The sequence below is a fragment of the Myripristis murdjan genome, chromosome 13 (genome assembly GCF_902150065.1).
Source record: "Myripristis murdjan chromosome 13, fMyrMur1.1, whole genome shotgun sequence".
In the NCBI taxonomy this organism is placed as follows: Eukaryota; Metazoa; Chordata; class Actinopteri; order Holocentriformes; family Holocentridae; genus Myripristis; species Myripristis murdjan.
The window spans coordinates 9,319,724-9,334,713 of NC_043992.1; the positions used below are offsets into that span (position 1 = coordinate 9,319,724).

Consider the following 14,990-nt stretch of genomic DNA (forward strand, 5'->3'; position numbering starts at 1 on the left):
TCCTTATTTATATAGAGTAGGGGGGGCAGAATAGTGGAAACACCTCTCAATAAAATGCTGTCCAGAACAACAGCAGTACTATGAGCTCAATGCCAAACATAGAAGTGAAGGAACACCTCTATTACTGTGACAACAAGAAAACCTGAGCATTATAGGCAGCGGGAAAGGAAACTTTATGTCACAACAGTTGGACTGGATTGGATTAGTTTGTGACCTAATACAGTTTTCTGTGCTACTATAGTGCAACTGGAAAATAATCCAATATCTGTAAATATAACCCTAACTCTTGCAACACTTGCAAGCACCAAATCCAGTGCAGGCTAAAATATTATATATTAATGCTCCCAATTAGGAGCTGCAACTTAATTTCTGTGTTTTCCTACATACACATGTGTGTGACCACTAAACTAATAGCTGCTTAGTGAGTGTTGTTTAGAGTCTAGGCTGCAGTTTTTCTAGCTTTGACAAATATGTAATAGCTGAGTCCAGGGCTGCTTCAGATGCCGGTGTGTGGTTGTGCTGCACGTCCACAAAACTTTCCAGTTTGTTCGCTCCAAGTTGTTCCATTGGCCAACGCTAGGAGCTGTCCGTGGTGCTGAAACCGCGGCGGCGTTGCCCTGAAGAGGAGGCTGGCAGCGCAGAGCGGGGCAGCTCAGTCTCCACCGTCTCTCCACTGACTCACTCCTGTCACTACACTGAGGAGTGGAGTGTAGTCGCGGTGGCGGACGAAACTGAAGCCCCCTCGTCTCTGTCCATGAGTAAATTCACACAGCAGATCCGAGCAGAGGAGCGCTCAGTGTGTGTAGGTTAGTCGGCGTTTCGGCGGAGCTCCCTCTCTCTCTTTCTTTCCCTCTCTCTCTCTCTCTCTCTCTGTGCCTCAGTCTGCAAAAGGAAAAGTGTTGATCCCAAGGACGTTCACTGTACTCTAATACAGCAGAGAAGCGCAAAACGGGGGGAAATGATGAACGCGATCAGAGATTATTTTTCCCTCCTGCTGGTGGTGGCAGTGGTGACGGACATGGACGCCAAAGGTAGGCAATTTTGTATATACACACATGTACATTAAAATATTTACTGCCCGTTGTTCTCCCGCTCATCCATGGCTGATGTGATGTGCGTTTTCCTCCAGCTCTCGTCCCCACTACACTCAAAATTAGGTGTTTTTTCTTCTCAATTCTGGTTATTTTCGCCGGGGAGGGCTGAATCTGAGAGAGGTCTTTTACACCGTTTTCACCGTTGGAGCTGTTTTATTTTTATTTATTTATTTTTAAAAAAATATTTATGCTTTTTTTTTCTACCAGTGCTTCCACCTACTCCAAACGCGATTTTCCTCTGAAAAGATACTCTTGAATGAAATTAACACATTCGTGAGCATTAGCGGTGTTTTAACTACATTCTGGCGCATTGTAGCTTGGTTTCGTCATTATAATCCGATATATATGCGCTTAACACACCTATTCCTAAACACATTAAACTTCACAGTCAAACTAAATCTTTTTGTGGACTATTTGTCTCACAAGCTACCAAGTGGCCCATGCGGAAAAGATAAAAGTTCTTATATTATTCTCCTGTTTACCAGTTTCATTATCCTTGCCTCAAGTTGTCCTTTACACACTCTCTCTCTCTCTCTCTCTCTCTCTCTCTCACACACACACACACACACACACACACACACACACACAAAAGAAAACTCAAGTAGGCAAACAGACTGATAAAAATGTCATTTTCCAGTCCTGCAAAAAAACAGAAGTGCTCCAAATGAATGCAGCCTATCTCCTGGTGCTCTTGTCACAACAGTGGAATGGCTGATAGTGTTTTTGCAGCCTCCCTGCATTATTCATATCCCCTGACAAAACAGAAAAAGCTGCAAAACATGGGTGATGTTAGCGAGTTTTCTCACAGGATAGTTTGAACAATTTCAACAATCAGTCAATATTTAAACCCCCCTTTATCCTCTCATTTAGGCGACAGACCTTGATTGTTAGTAATTATTATTGTGACCTCTCAGAAGAAATAATTTCATACAGGTTGCATGATAAACTCCAAATATAAGAGGAGCTCTTTATATCCCTGCTTCACTGTTTCATGTGATCTTGTCTGCTGGATAGGTGACATTAAACAAAAAAGACAGGCAGGGAAAGAGAGAGGTGATTTAACCACAAACTTGATAATTGTGCTCCATCTTTTAATTGGATGTGGCTGATGCTCACTAATTCACTTCAGACCCACCTCGGTATTTTAGGTTTTGATGGATGGGCTTGTGTTGTTGAGGAGGCATCACAGAAAACATGTCAAGTGGCTCTGTGCATTTCACTCTACGTAGGCTGAGACCTGATGTTGCCACGTTATTGATTGTATTCAGCAAGAGATTAATCACATAAAAAGGTCAGACTAAGCTAACTAACTGTACTTTGCTCATCAAGTAGAGCAGATGATGCTTAGATTAGCATATTAATCTTCGAGCAGTTGGAAATGACTGGAAAGGAATAGTTCTGTCTCTTGTCTCTTAATTGTTTTGTATTTTTTCAGATTGGCAGTGCGCAATTAGCATTATTGTGTGCCTAGTCATAGCACACGCACACACACACACACACCCAAACACACCCACACCCACCCACCCACCCACCCACACACACACACACATACATATTCACACATGGGAAGTTCTTGCTTGTTTGTATTGTTCCATTAATTAAGCTGAGATGTGGGAAATAAAAGCAGGAACATCTGAGAAATAACTTAGATTGCATTAGACTGTAGTTGGTGTGAGGTAACACAGAAGCATGCACTTTTCTTTCTTTCTTTCTTTCTTTCTTTCTTGGGATGGGAATAAGAGAAGAGAGGGGAGCTGTGGGGTTAGCTGGCTGATTTTGAACACAGATGACCCTGTGTTCCCCGTGGAGGAGAAATCCTTACAAGGATCAGCTAAGTAAAGTAAAAAAAAAATTTTAAAAATACATTCCAAAAGAGTGGTGGCTCTGTTTGACAGTATGAGTTTCAGTTCACATTTTTTTAAAATCAAAAATACAGTTTATAATCAACCTTATCCAACTGAGCCACCGGGACACCCTGGCTTTTCTAATATATATATATATATATATATATATATCTTCAGATATTTCTGAAGCTATATGGTAATTTCAGTTGTAACATAGGCTTGTACAGTATGAGCAGTTTCTAAACCAGTGACATTTTGGAGAATGATTTCTGCCTGTGCTTTGTCTCTCTGTTAAATGTGCATCCACCATCAAGCATGTTAAGAGTAATCAAGTTTATGAGATGCGATTCTTGCTCTAACTGACAAGAGGCACCTAAGGCAAGTCAACAACACCCATCTATCACGCTGCCCCCTGATTAGCCTGCAATCAGCAGTGCTGGGACCCTGCAGCCTCTTGGCAGTCCTGATATGGATACTGTTACGAGGCTCTTTTTGTCACTCCGACACACAAAACAATGTGTGCTGTGAGAGTCCTGCTTTGCAAGCAGAAAATAACCCTAGCATGAAATAAACTCTCTTTGGGGCGGCCTGGTTGGCTTGGTGGTTAGAGAGATCGTTCATCCATGGATTCAAACCCCTGGTGTAGGCGTGCGTCTCCCCTGCTGGAGTATCCTTGAGCAAGGCAACGACTCCCTACCTGCTCCAGGACTGTTGCTCTGCAGCTGACATTGACCTCTGACCTCCCACAGGGATCCCTGAAGTAAAATCCTCTTTGCACAATTTGTCCTGGTGGCTGAGTTTGCTGTGATGCATACTATGTACTGATGATGTCATCTCAGACAGTTTTTTTTTTAAATAAAGGTTTATAAAAAAAAAATTAAAAATAAAGACATAGACATATTTGCCTAATAAAAAGCCTATAAAAATAATATCCAGAACAGCAATCCACAGCGTAAAGCAAAATTGAACTTTAGTAGAGTATTAGGTTGTCTAGTTACCTGGACATGATGTAAATCCACATGGTGTTGAAATATCCTCATTAGCTGCTCTGTGCTCCCCTGGGCTGATAATCTATAATACTGTATTTCTATCACTCCATTCACTTCCACAGTGCACCTAAGCAGCTCCCAAAATAACACTCTTAGCACATTAGCAAACACAAACAAGGCAAATCATCCCAGTATAACAAACAACAAATCCTGGTTCCCATTCTTTGTGGAAATTACATGGCTCTTTTGTTGTTATTTTGTTATATGAATTGGAAAGTAGATGCAGCACATCTGCAGGACAGGAAGAAAAACATGATAGTACTTTCACAAAAAAAAAGAGTACCGGGATTCGTTGTTTTTTTCGTATTGGCGTAATCTGTTTTGTTTGTGTTTGTTAATGTGTTAAAAGTATTAATTTTTGGATTTTTTTTATTCTACGGATGTGAATGGAGAGATAGAAATCCAGTGTTGTGGATTAGCAGCCCAGGGGAGCACAGAGCAGCTAATGAGGATATTTCACCACCATGCTTTAATTAACCGTTGAAATTTGGGGTTAATTCATGTGAATTCTCTTGAACAATTAGAGTGGTGGATGAAAAAGCTTTGTAGAACTTTTTTACGCATGTTGTACTTCAGTGTTTATGAACGCTGCAAACACAACAGATTTCAGGTGGGGGGAAAAAAGCTTCAGTCCAGTAAATCTCTGTGTAAGTAAACAAACCCTGTAGTTTGGTGACGCTGTCGCCATTTCAGCCTGGAGTTCAAATCCATGAGAGATCAGCCTTGTCTTTCCTAAACGGTTTACCCTCGCTGCTGTTTGATGCTCTGTTATTCATCAATTCGGTCTTGCTCTGCGGTTACTAGAGATTGTGAGGTGTGGAGAGGGCAAGAATCGAGCGACATGCAGGGGACTGATGGTGGACCTGGAATAGGAGCTGTTTGATGATGTCCCTGAGGTTTGGAGGGGGGTCAGGTTCTCTGTCCTATTCCGTCAGATTACTGCCCAGATAAATACCTTGGCCTGGCTGACCCGGAGCAGGAGATGCCCCCGGAGTCCTCCCCCCTGGCCCGCTTGCATCGCCACTGCCTGTCATTGTTGTCACCGCTCGGCCGGGAGAGCTGTCTCAAACTAATGGCTACTGCAAGGCTGACTGGCTGCGGGGCTTTACTTTAGGCCAAAAACCGCAGCAGCAACTCAGTGCGCCAGACACACACAAACACACACACGCAATCGCACATATCACATCACGGCTTTCAGCTTCTGATGGAACGGGCCGCTGCAACAAAATGCAAACTGGAACAGCCACAAACACACGTGCACGTGTCCGGATTTGTGACTGCGCATTAGGATGTGGCTGTTCTCTTCACAGGCATTACAGCACAGGGAATGGTTTCTAACCGATGAAATATGATGTGCTCGTTTTTCTTCATTTCTGTGAAAGCACTTAATATGTGCACAGGGTTTGCTTTTGTTAAATCTGATGACAGTATTTCTGTATTGACGTGCAAATAGCCGATACACTATTTTGATATTCAGTATTCAGTGTTTCACTGGTGTTTTATTCTTATGAGGGTGGAAAAGCCTCTGAAATGGCATTTAGACCATCATGGGACACTAAAACTCTCCACTGCCCCCAGACTAATGAAATTCAGGCAGTGTGACCCCGACACTTACTCACTAGTAAAGAGTCTAGTAAAGTCTGGGACACATTACAACCGTTAAATGGAGTAATTTACCAAAAAAAAAAAAAAAAACATTGCTGAAAAGTGAACTGAATAAATGCACACTGACAAAATAAATTGACCGCACACTGGTGTTGCATAGCTGTGTGTCAGATCTCAGACACGGACGGATGATGACACTCTCTGGTTTGCAATCAGTCGTTCTCTCTGGTATTGATCAGGCGTGGGATCAGAAGAGGCTTGATCAATTAGATTCTCCTGCTGGGGCTTTTCAGGAAGACCAATCCGGCTCTCATTTCCCCTCGCTTGTTATGTTTTATTTACTCTGGCTCTCCACGGTGGGCATGACCTGAATACGCCACAATCTGCATTCTTTCCTAATTATGCAGCTTTTGTATGTATGTATTTCTGTACTTATGTGTGCGTTTTTTCTTTTTTTTCAAGATGAAGCAGCATTAATTTAATGAAGTAGCCCATGCTTTTCAAGGCCTGTTTCCTGCCTTTCTACTTAAGCTACAACCCCCCTCCCTCCAGCATTTAGTACATGCCCTTCAACTGGCTGAGTTACCTGGAGCAACGAAACCATAAAGGTAGTCTGTTAAAGGTTCCATTAACATTTGATGAAAGGAGTACACAATGTCGTTTTCATTTCCAAAGAACGGTCTGTTTGTGTATTTTATCACACTTCATTTGCGGGAATTAGAATAAGAGACAGACTGCGGTGGTTTGTTGGCAGAGGCCGGCGCTGGAAACTGCCTCTACTCCGACTATAACCATTACAGAACACCGCTCGTAATTTCACAACACATTTACAGTAAATAATTTTGCGGAAACATGCCCGTGGAAATCGTTTCACCGTGTCATTCTTTGAGCGCCGAGTGAAGTGATTGTGGAGGTTTCACTCAAGCTGGTTTCAAAACGGACGTGTCTATCATTTGAGGGAATGGCATTATTAAGGAAATGTTATCACTAGATAAAAGAGTTGTATTAGGATAATGTCACCACATGCTCTTAGAAACATTGCGCCGGGATGTGTGAGCTGTGAGGGGCCATTCACAAGATGCACTCTGAAGATTTTTTTCTAAATGAAACAGCGTGACCTTTCCCGCCTTCTCAAACCTTGATGTTTGCTTTGAGTGCTGCGGTGGTCCCCTCTCAGTCATTTCAGCATCATCTTCAGATTAAAGTCAGCATTGTGGCTCTCCTGTGATAAGCAACGCTCTTTCCCTATTCACCCCTCCCCACCCCACATCCCCACCCCTTTCATCATCCCTGCCACCGTAGAAAAGCAATTTGTTCTCGGTGTCAGTGATCTGATGCAATCAGCACCGCTTCATGCTTTTGAATAAGGAAAAGACAGAGGGATAGGACACTGTGTTTAATTAAAAGACGTACTTTCATGAATGTGACGATCGTATAATTTGGGGTGGAGGACTGTAGGGGTTGTATGTTCAACACCTGCTTTCCGATTACTGTTGATTAACCTATCCAAACTCACCCATCGCTCTCATCAAGGGCTATTCAGGGTGTTGAAGCTATACTCTCATCCTAATTGTCTCTGAGCCTTTCCTTTTTGAAGCACTCAATTGGAAATGAGTGTTATCGAAATTCAGCAGCGCTCCCTCTCACAGGAAATGGGGGCGCTGGGTTCTCCACACAAAGCTTCTGACACCTCCTGAGAGGAGCTGAGGGGGCGGAGGGGTGGAGCACTCTCATTTTCTTCTCCTCTCTCCCATCTAACCCCCCACCACACACACACACACACACACACACACCCTTTGCATAACAGTCTCTCTGAACTGAACCAGCACGCTTGTGAAGTGTTTACCCTCGTTTCTGTCAGTCAAAGCCGGTTTCCTGAAGGCTGCGTTCATCTGCTTTACAATATCTCTGTCTCCTTACCGTTTGAGATTCCTCATGACAGTATCTCTCTGAGTTAAATTAGAGAGAATGCAAATGGGATCTGATGTGCTTTGAACTGCACCTGCTTTATGTGTCACCATCACATCCCACATCCTGTCATCTTTGAACATCGTTTCAGCTCTCTGGCGTATTGGTCTTTGAATAACACGCTGTGACTTGTATAGTCACACAAGGAAATGAATCTCTCTGGTTTGGTTCTATATTTGACAATAAAACATTCTCCAAATCAAACTCTTTTTACAGATACTGTAATTCTGTCTCGATTCTGTGTTTAGCGCTCAAGTCCCCGGCTGCTGCAGTAATGCCTCGCAAAGGTCTAATTGACTGCTGTCATAAGCTTTCACTCAGCATCTTACCCAGGGGATCTGGGAATATTCATTGCAAATCAATAAGCAGTCCGGTTAAGCCTGGGCTGACGCCTTTCTTGGGCTTTAACATCACTCTGCTCGCTCTCGGTCCATTTTGTCCATACATATGTTTACGCATGACATCAATGCATCATACAGCTCATTTTTCCTGCAACCCTGCAAGCTGACTGATACAACCGAGCAGGCATTTCATGGAGAGTAGCCAATTATGAGCACAGCATTTTGACCATATGATATTAAAGGGATAGTTCACCGATTTTGGGAAATTTGATATTGTTTTACTTCACATCTAGCTGTTATAGATGGTGCTATCTAGGAGTGCTGGATACTGGCTGGATGCTCCAAATGTTAACTGTTAGCCTTCTGCCATTGAAGTGGACTTTCCCCCAGCTAACACTCTTAAAAATAACCACCAGGAGGGTAACAGTTAGCATTTGGAGTATCTAGTCAATATCCAGCACTCAGTAAGAGAGGAAGACAGCACTAACACTGTCCTGTATAACAGCTAGTGGGGAAAAGTTTTTTTTTCTCAAAATGAGTGAACTATCCCTTTAAAGCATTGGTAAATTTGAGCTGGTATTAGAAATATATTTCAGGCCCCAGTTTCACTATAGGATGCAGGTCACAGCTATGGGCATCTGTCAGCTTGCTATATTTACATGGTATTTCAACACCGGTGCAGACGGTCATGTCAACATTACTCATTGTCACGGCGTTTGGCTGCGAAACACAAAACGCAGCACCTGGTTTTGACGTGTTACGTTTGAAATCAGCCTCAACAAGTTCTCGTTTCCTGCTGATCTCTAATTCTCTCATCTGCCAACACAAAGTTCCTTTTCAGGCTTATTTTCAGCCACCAGGCCGCCTGCTGCAGATGCTCCAGTCCAGCTCTCTGAGTCCCAGGACTGCATCGATCCAGCAGCAGTGGCGCAGAACCAGCGTTAGCACAGAGAATAGGGCTTGTCCGCTCTCCTCTCATGGACTGGCAGACTGTATACACCTGTCTAATTGGGGCTGGCTTCTGCTGTGCATACAGAGCCAAGGGCCTCTCCGCAACGATTAGGACTCTGACAGGTCTGGCTCTCTTTTAGACTGCCAGCTCCGATCTGCAGGGCTGTTTGGGTGGGTGATGAGGGGGGGCATTGAATAAAATTGTATCTCTTTGTCTGATGAACAATGGCAGCAGGAATGGAAATTGTTCAGTTTTTGCCCACTTAAACTGTGTGCGTGAGTGTGTGTGTGTTTGAGAAAGAGAGAGAGAGAGAGAGAGGGAGAGAGAGAGAGAGAGAGAGAGAGAAATAGCAGATGCTTGTCAGAAAAGGCTGTGATTTTAACCCTTGTCTCATATTCTCTTCCTTGGATTTATATTCCAAAGATAAGAGGAGTCGCCTGGGGAACTGGCTGAGCTTGGCTGAAATCTTGCCAGGGAAAGCCTGGTTTTTCGGTCAAGGGAGAACTTGGCTGCACTTGATGCTCTTTCTGATCGGCATAACATTAAACGTGCTATATACATCATTTGAACATGAGTAAATCGTTGCCACGTTCATTTTGAGACATGAGTATAACTGCTATAAACAAATGAGACATCACCAAGAAGGCTGGCAGCCGGTGCCGGCCTTTACGCTGCATTTTGTGCTGGGCTCCAGTGGATCTAGAGGGAATAATGTGGCACTGCTTTATGGCACAAAACAGGGGGGCGCTGTTCTGCAGATGCTAACAGTGCAAAAGCTTTGAGAGCTTCTGGCAACGACAAATGGTGGAAAGAGTGAAAGGCTGGTAGAAATGTCACTTGTAATCCAGTCATAGGCTACTCGATGTGTTCAAACTGCAGTTTTACATAAACATACACATTATATATGAACATTTACAGTGTCTTCTGCTGAATTTCAGCATGCTAAGGTCATGACAGGGTCATAGTGGGTTTGTTGACCTCTACTTTTTATGCCATGACCTTCAAAATGGTAGCTCTGCCATGTCCAAGACTTTTCCGGAAGAAACTAATTCTAAATGGCTTTCTTTCTGTGTTTGTTCCCGTGTTTTTAAGCAAACATGTACAAGTTACATCAAAATGCATACATCAAAATGTTCTGTGTCTCTTGCTGAACCAAAAGATGTCAGGGTCTATTTTTTACAGTACATCTCTCGGCGGTCATTGGTGCCACCCATGCTATGTTAGGCTAAATTAGCCTAATGAGGAAAGCCGGGCTCCAGTCAAGGTCAGGTCACGTTAGGTCAGCACAGTTGGAGGCTGTGCTGTCCATCTCTGCTGCAAGCACAACTTTTAACCATGGATTTCTTTTAAGGCAAGAGAGTAAACCTCTGAAAACACCTCAAAATAGCGAATAGAGAAACTTCATTCACATCTATGGAGAAAGACACATTGCTTGTCCAAGGGTAGCATTTACTAAGCTACCATTGTTTGGTTTGCATTTGGTTGGGAGGGCCTTAGAATCAGTCAATTACGATTTTGGCTTCCCATGATCATGAACACTGATTTTGTGCCACATTCTGTTTAGTTGTGTTGATGTTTTATTAGCCTTTATTCGTCCTCCAGTGGTTTGGAAAAAAAGGTGTCACATGGTTTTAATCTGGTTGCATTTTTTCTGCAAACCATGGAAACATGTTATTTATTCAACCACTTAAAAGGCTACTTTAAAGTTCAAAGAGATCAGTGGTTAGTTTGGATCATTTTCTTAAATAAAAGCAGTCGTTCCCAAAATGAATAGGTAACTGTGTCAACTGATGGTGATCTCAATATTGACCAAAATAACTGTGATTTTAATTTTTGACATATTTGTGCCTCCCTACCTCCACTGTGTTTATCCTCTTCAGGGAGAGCGATGGGAGACAGGAAGCAGTAAAGTGTATATTTAATGTGGTGTTAATTTGAGAAACAAATTACAACTGGCATGCAATAGAGGCTACTAATAATCTAATCATGATTTCATTTGGGTACAGTAATCACATCAAGATGCCACAAATAATTTGATGCTGGGATATTCCTGGTGAGAAATGACACAGGTAGCACCTCTAACATCGCTGCTCTGTGGTGGAGGGCCGTCGGCGCCCTGCATCATCAGTTGCATTTCATGTGTAATTACGGTTCGCTGATGCAATTAACTGGTGCAATTGAACAGATCTGCTCTCAGGGTCTCAAGGACACCTGGACAGGAGACACGGTTGGTGTGGGGATCATACCAGTTTGCACTGCGTTTGTTTCATTTTCGACAATAGCACTGACCAATGTGGCTCTCCATGCCTCTCACTTGTGTTGCATTCACAAGCTCTGCCTGGGTAGACAATCCTTCCTTAATAACATGCCGCACAAATAAAAATGCTTTGTGAAATAGATTGCTTTAATTTCAGCAGATGCCTTACTTGGAAAGTGGAGAAGCCTCATCTATTTTGCTGAGTATGTATTTCCCATTGGTTTTCACTAATATAACTTGAAAGTATAGCCAATAACTACAGTTTATAACACTGAAGTGAATAAGCAATGCTACGCAGTTGATTACAGCAAAAGTACATGTACGTTTGCGACATCTGTTGGGCCCACGGGGCTGGGATATTCCTGGTAGCAGTCTGTTTAGTACAGTATGCATTGCAGATGATCACAGCCATGCTGTTGCTTGTTAACACTAAGCCAAGCCATTTGCTTAAACTGAGGATGATATGAAAGCTGAGACTGTCTCACAAGCTGCCGTGGCAAAACAATGCCATATGTATAAATGAAAGAGGAACAACAGAGGAATTTGTTCCGACATGAAACGTCGTTATATGGTCTCTTTTTGCAACTTCAGGGTTTTATTCTTCATGGACGTTAAAATTATTATTCAAACAGACATTCAGTGGTTGCATTTGTCGACACAGACGGAGACGGTGGATGTGTTTGTGCTGACAGAGGGTATAAATAAATCATATTGTGAACATTAGTGAATTTCACCGTGCAATTTCAGGGCCTGAGTAGATGTTTTTGAATGCTGGCTTTTCATTTCACAATGAAACTCTTCATGAATTCAGTGAACTGCTATGACAGATGTTTCAGGAGAAATGTTTATCAGTTTCATGGAAATAAGAGGTGGGGGTGGGCTGCTGCTCTTGAGCCAAGCACAGCGCATGTAATGAACTGACCAAGTGAAATGCCACTGACAGTGTCCCCGAGGCGCTCGTTCCTGCAGTAATAAACATAAAACATGCAAATGCAAAGCAGAGACACAGAATCCTGTCAGAAGAAATCAGCTGCATCGTTATTTACCTTTACAGAGTTGTCAGGCGAGCCGCAGAGCAGCGCATACTGCTAAACAAATGGCCGGCAAAAGCTCTGCAGTGCAAATCTGCAAAAGTAAGACAAATGCCCGAGTGTTTGAGGGGATGCCGACTTCTGCGTGCTTCTTTCCTACACACCAGTAATACTGAGAACATTTATCTCCAAAAAGTTACCCAGGCTTTTTGCCATTGATGGTCTTTTTGAGTTTCTCCAGTAGTGTTTGAATGCGTTTTATGAGCTGTTTTCTGTATATTTTCCCAGCGGAAAATGCACGGCTTTCACCCTTATTCACAGCTGTAAAAGCAGTTTGCAGGCTAGCTGTGCAAGACCATAAAGCATTCATGAACATCTCAATGTAAAAATTGGCTGAAACCTATTAGTCATGCGGCATTTTTGAATGGGGGTTAATTATGTACCAAGGAAATGCTCTTGGCTGCAGGGGGTATTCTGTGGTATGAATGGCTGGCGGAAGTGAAGAGGACTGAGCTAGATTGCACTGACGCCTTACAGTAACTGGCACCTGTTCTCACAAAAGGCCACCATTCAAAACTCCCACACTGAAAATAGCAGGCTGACTAATTTCTCCTTATGAATACTGTGAATCAGGCTTTTTTTTTTTTTTTTTAATTTTTCATATCATCAACTTTGTCAGCACCAACCAGAGAAGAGGAAGCAGGAAAGAGGAGAGAACATGGAGCCACACCATTCACATACACAAACTGAGTTGAAAATGACATTGCAATCTATCACATAGTATTTATCACTGTTACATAACCCTGTAAGCTTCACATCAGAGGCATTAAGTAACCCACCAAAGCTAAATGAAACAGTTTTATATGTGGATGTTTTTTGCAATAAAATGACCCCTTGTAATGTGAAAACTGACATGGTAGGTCTCTTTCCTCTACATAATTGAAGCCAGCATACTGTTATTGCCTTGCTTCAAGATTTCAGAGCTTTCTAATTTTCTGTCAGCCCAACCTCCTCTGAAATGTCACATTCTGCAGATTAACTTAGCCAAATTTCAGATCAATCATGCAGCTGCCACAGAAATCAGCCATGCAGCAACAGAAAAAGTTCATTCAAAGCTTAACTTGTAGCCAAAAGTCTGCATTTTTTTGAAGCTCAGAGACAAAAATAATCTGAATAATCCAACAGAAGACTTTCAAGAGTAAAATGTGGCTCTCAACATTGTCTCTTGCAATCTACAAGCGACCTCCAAGTGGAAGAATGGCTTTGTGTGTTTACAGAGTTTGTGCTCTTGATACCCTCTAGTGGTCAGAAAATCGCTTAGCGCAGCTTTAAGCAACAAGTAGGAACATTGAGAGGTCTCACCTTGTGTTGGACTGTGGTTGACAAAAACAACAAAGTCCCATTTTCACAGTAAAGAGCATAGCTGACATCTGCTCAAAATGCCGTAGGTGGAAAGAGATGGGAGCTTTTGGGTTTTTGCTGAAATTTTGTTGAGCATGGGCCAGAAAATGTTGAGTTTTGAAATCCAGAGATCTCTCCGCCTCATCGTAGTGAATCTTATAACCACCCCACTCATGGATTATGGAGATTTTGCTATCTTTCTTCAGTGATTATAGTTTTTACATGTTTCCAGTCCTGCGTATCTACCTGCACGCCTGCCTCATTTACAGCTAAAACATACATCCTGAGCCAATGACTGATCAAATCTGCCCTCACAGAGTTGTCAAAACAACACCCTAGGTGACCTCCACAACTACCGATGTCAAAACATAACCAGGCAGAAAGTCACTGAACAAAGCAGAATTCTTTCATTGACAAAGGAAAGCATCATTCAACAAGCCTTGAATCTGACATACGCATTTGATGAAGAACTCTTTCCAGCATCAGTCTTCAATGGCAGACGAAGAGCCTATTTCCCCTTCTAAGTCTATATGAAACGGGTCTATTTTCATTTGTTTGATCCTCTTGACATACGTAAAGCCACGTAGTTTAAGTCCAGGGAAAGCAGCTAACCTTGTTCCCAGGCTTCTTCCTTTGAGTAGAAAAGCCTGGAAGAACGTTCTTGATTACCCACCATCCTCCCACTGGACTCTGGAGTTGTCCATCCAAATTTCAACAAGAAAGCCTGACTTAATTGTCTTGTCTCCCCAAGCTCTATATTTAGCCGACCACTAGTTTCGTGCCTTTGCTCTTTGCCTGGAAATAATTGCCCTGCCGAAGTGGAAACGGAAACCCAAAACTTCTCTCCATCCAGTAACAGCAGAAGTCCAAAGAAATGGAGGAGTTCAGAAAACATCCATATGCTCCAGCATTAGTGTTAATCTTGATGTGCAGTTTATACGAGGAGAAACACTACTTCTTTTTTTTTTAGGTCATGGTGGTTAACAGAACTAATGTGTCAAGACAATGATTGAAAATATTTTATGTCATTCGGTTACTGAAATATGGTGAAATTAAAAACATTTTAATAGAGATGCTGTACATCTACAAGATTTATATTAACATCCAGACAGTTCATCTCAGACATGCTTTTACTCGCACACAGCAGAGAATGAGAATGCATGCTTCTCATTTGAAATATTGTTAATAGTTATCAAATACAGTACAATTACATAGTGCAGTTCTTGTTTGTTCTGCTGGGATAGGCTCCAGCCCCCGAGTGACTTGGGCTACGAAAATAGGTATGGAAAATAGACGACTGGTTGGAATGACTGTTTGTGCATCTTGGCAATATTTTCAAAGAAAGCTGGATCAACTGATAAATTGGAAAATGTCTAGAAGATTGAGAATGTAATCTAAATTGATGCAATGATAATTATTCTAATCTAGATACCTACTGCAGTGTTTTG

At 42.4% G+C, this 14,990-nt stretch overlaps 1 protein-coding gene across 1 annotated transcript in view; it reads left to right on the forward strand.

Moving 5' to 3' along the window:
• Positions 1-696: 696 nt before the first annotated feature.
• sez6b (seizure related 6 homolog b) overlaps positions 697-14,990 on the forward strand; it is a 191,246-nt gene continuing 176,952 nt past the window's right edge. The window contains exon 1 of the mRNA XM_030067513.1: positions 697-1,031. Coding sequence (XP_029923373.1) covers positions 959-1,031 — 73 coding nt within the window. The 5' untranslated portion in view covers positions 697-958. The remainder of the gene's footprint in view (positions 1,032-14,990) is intronic.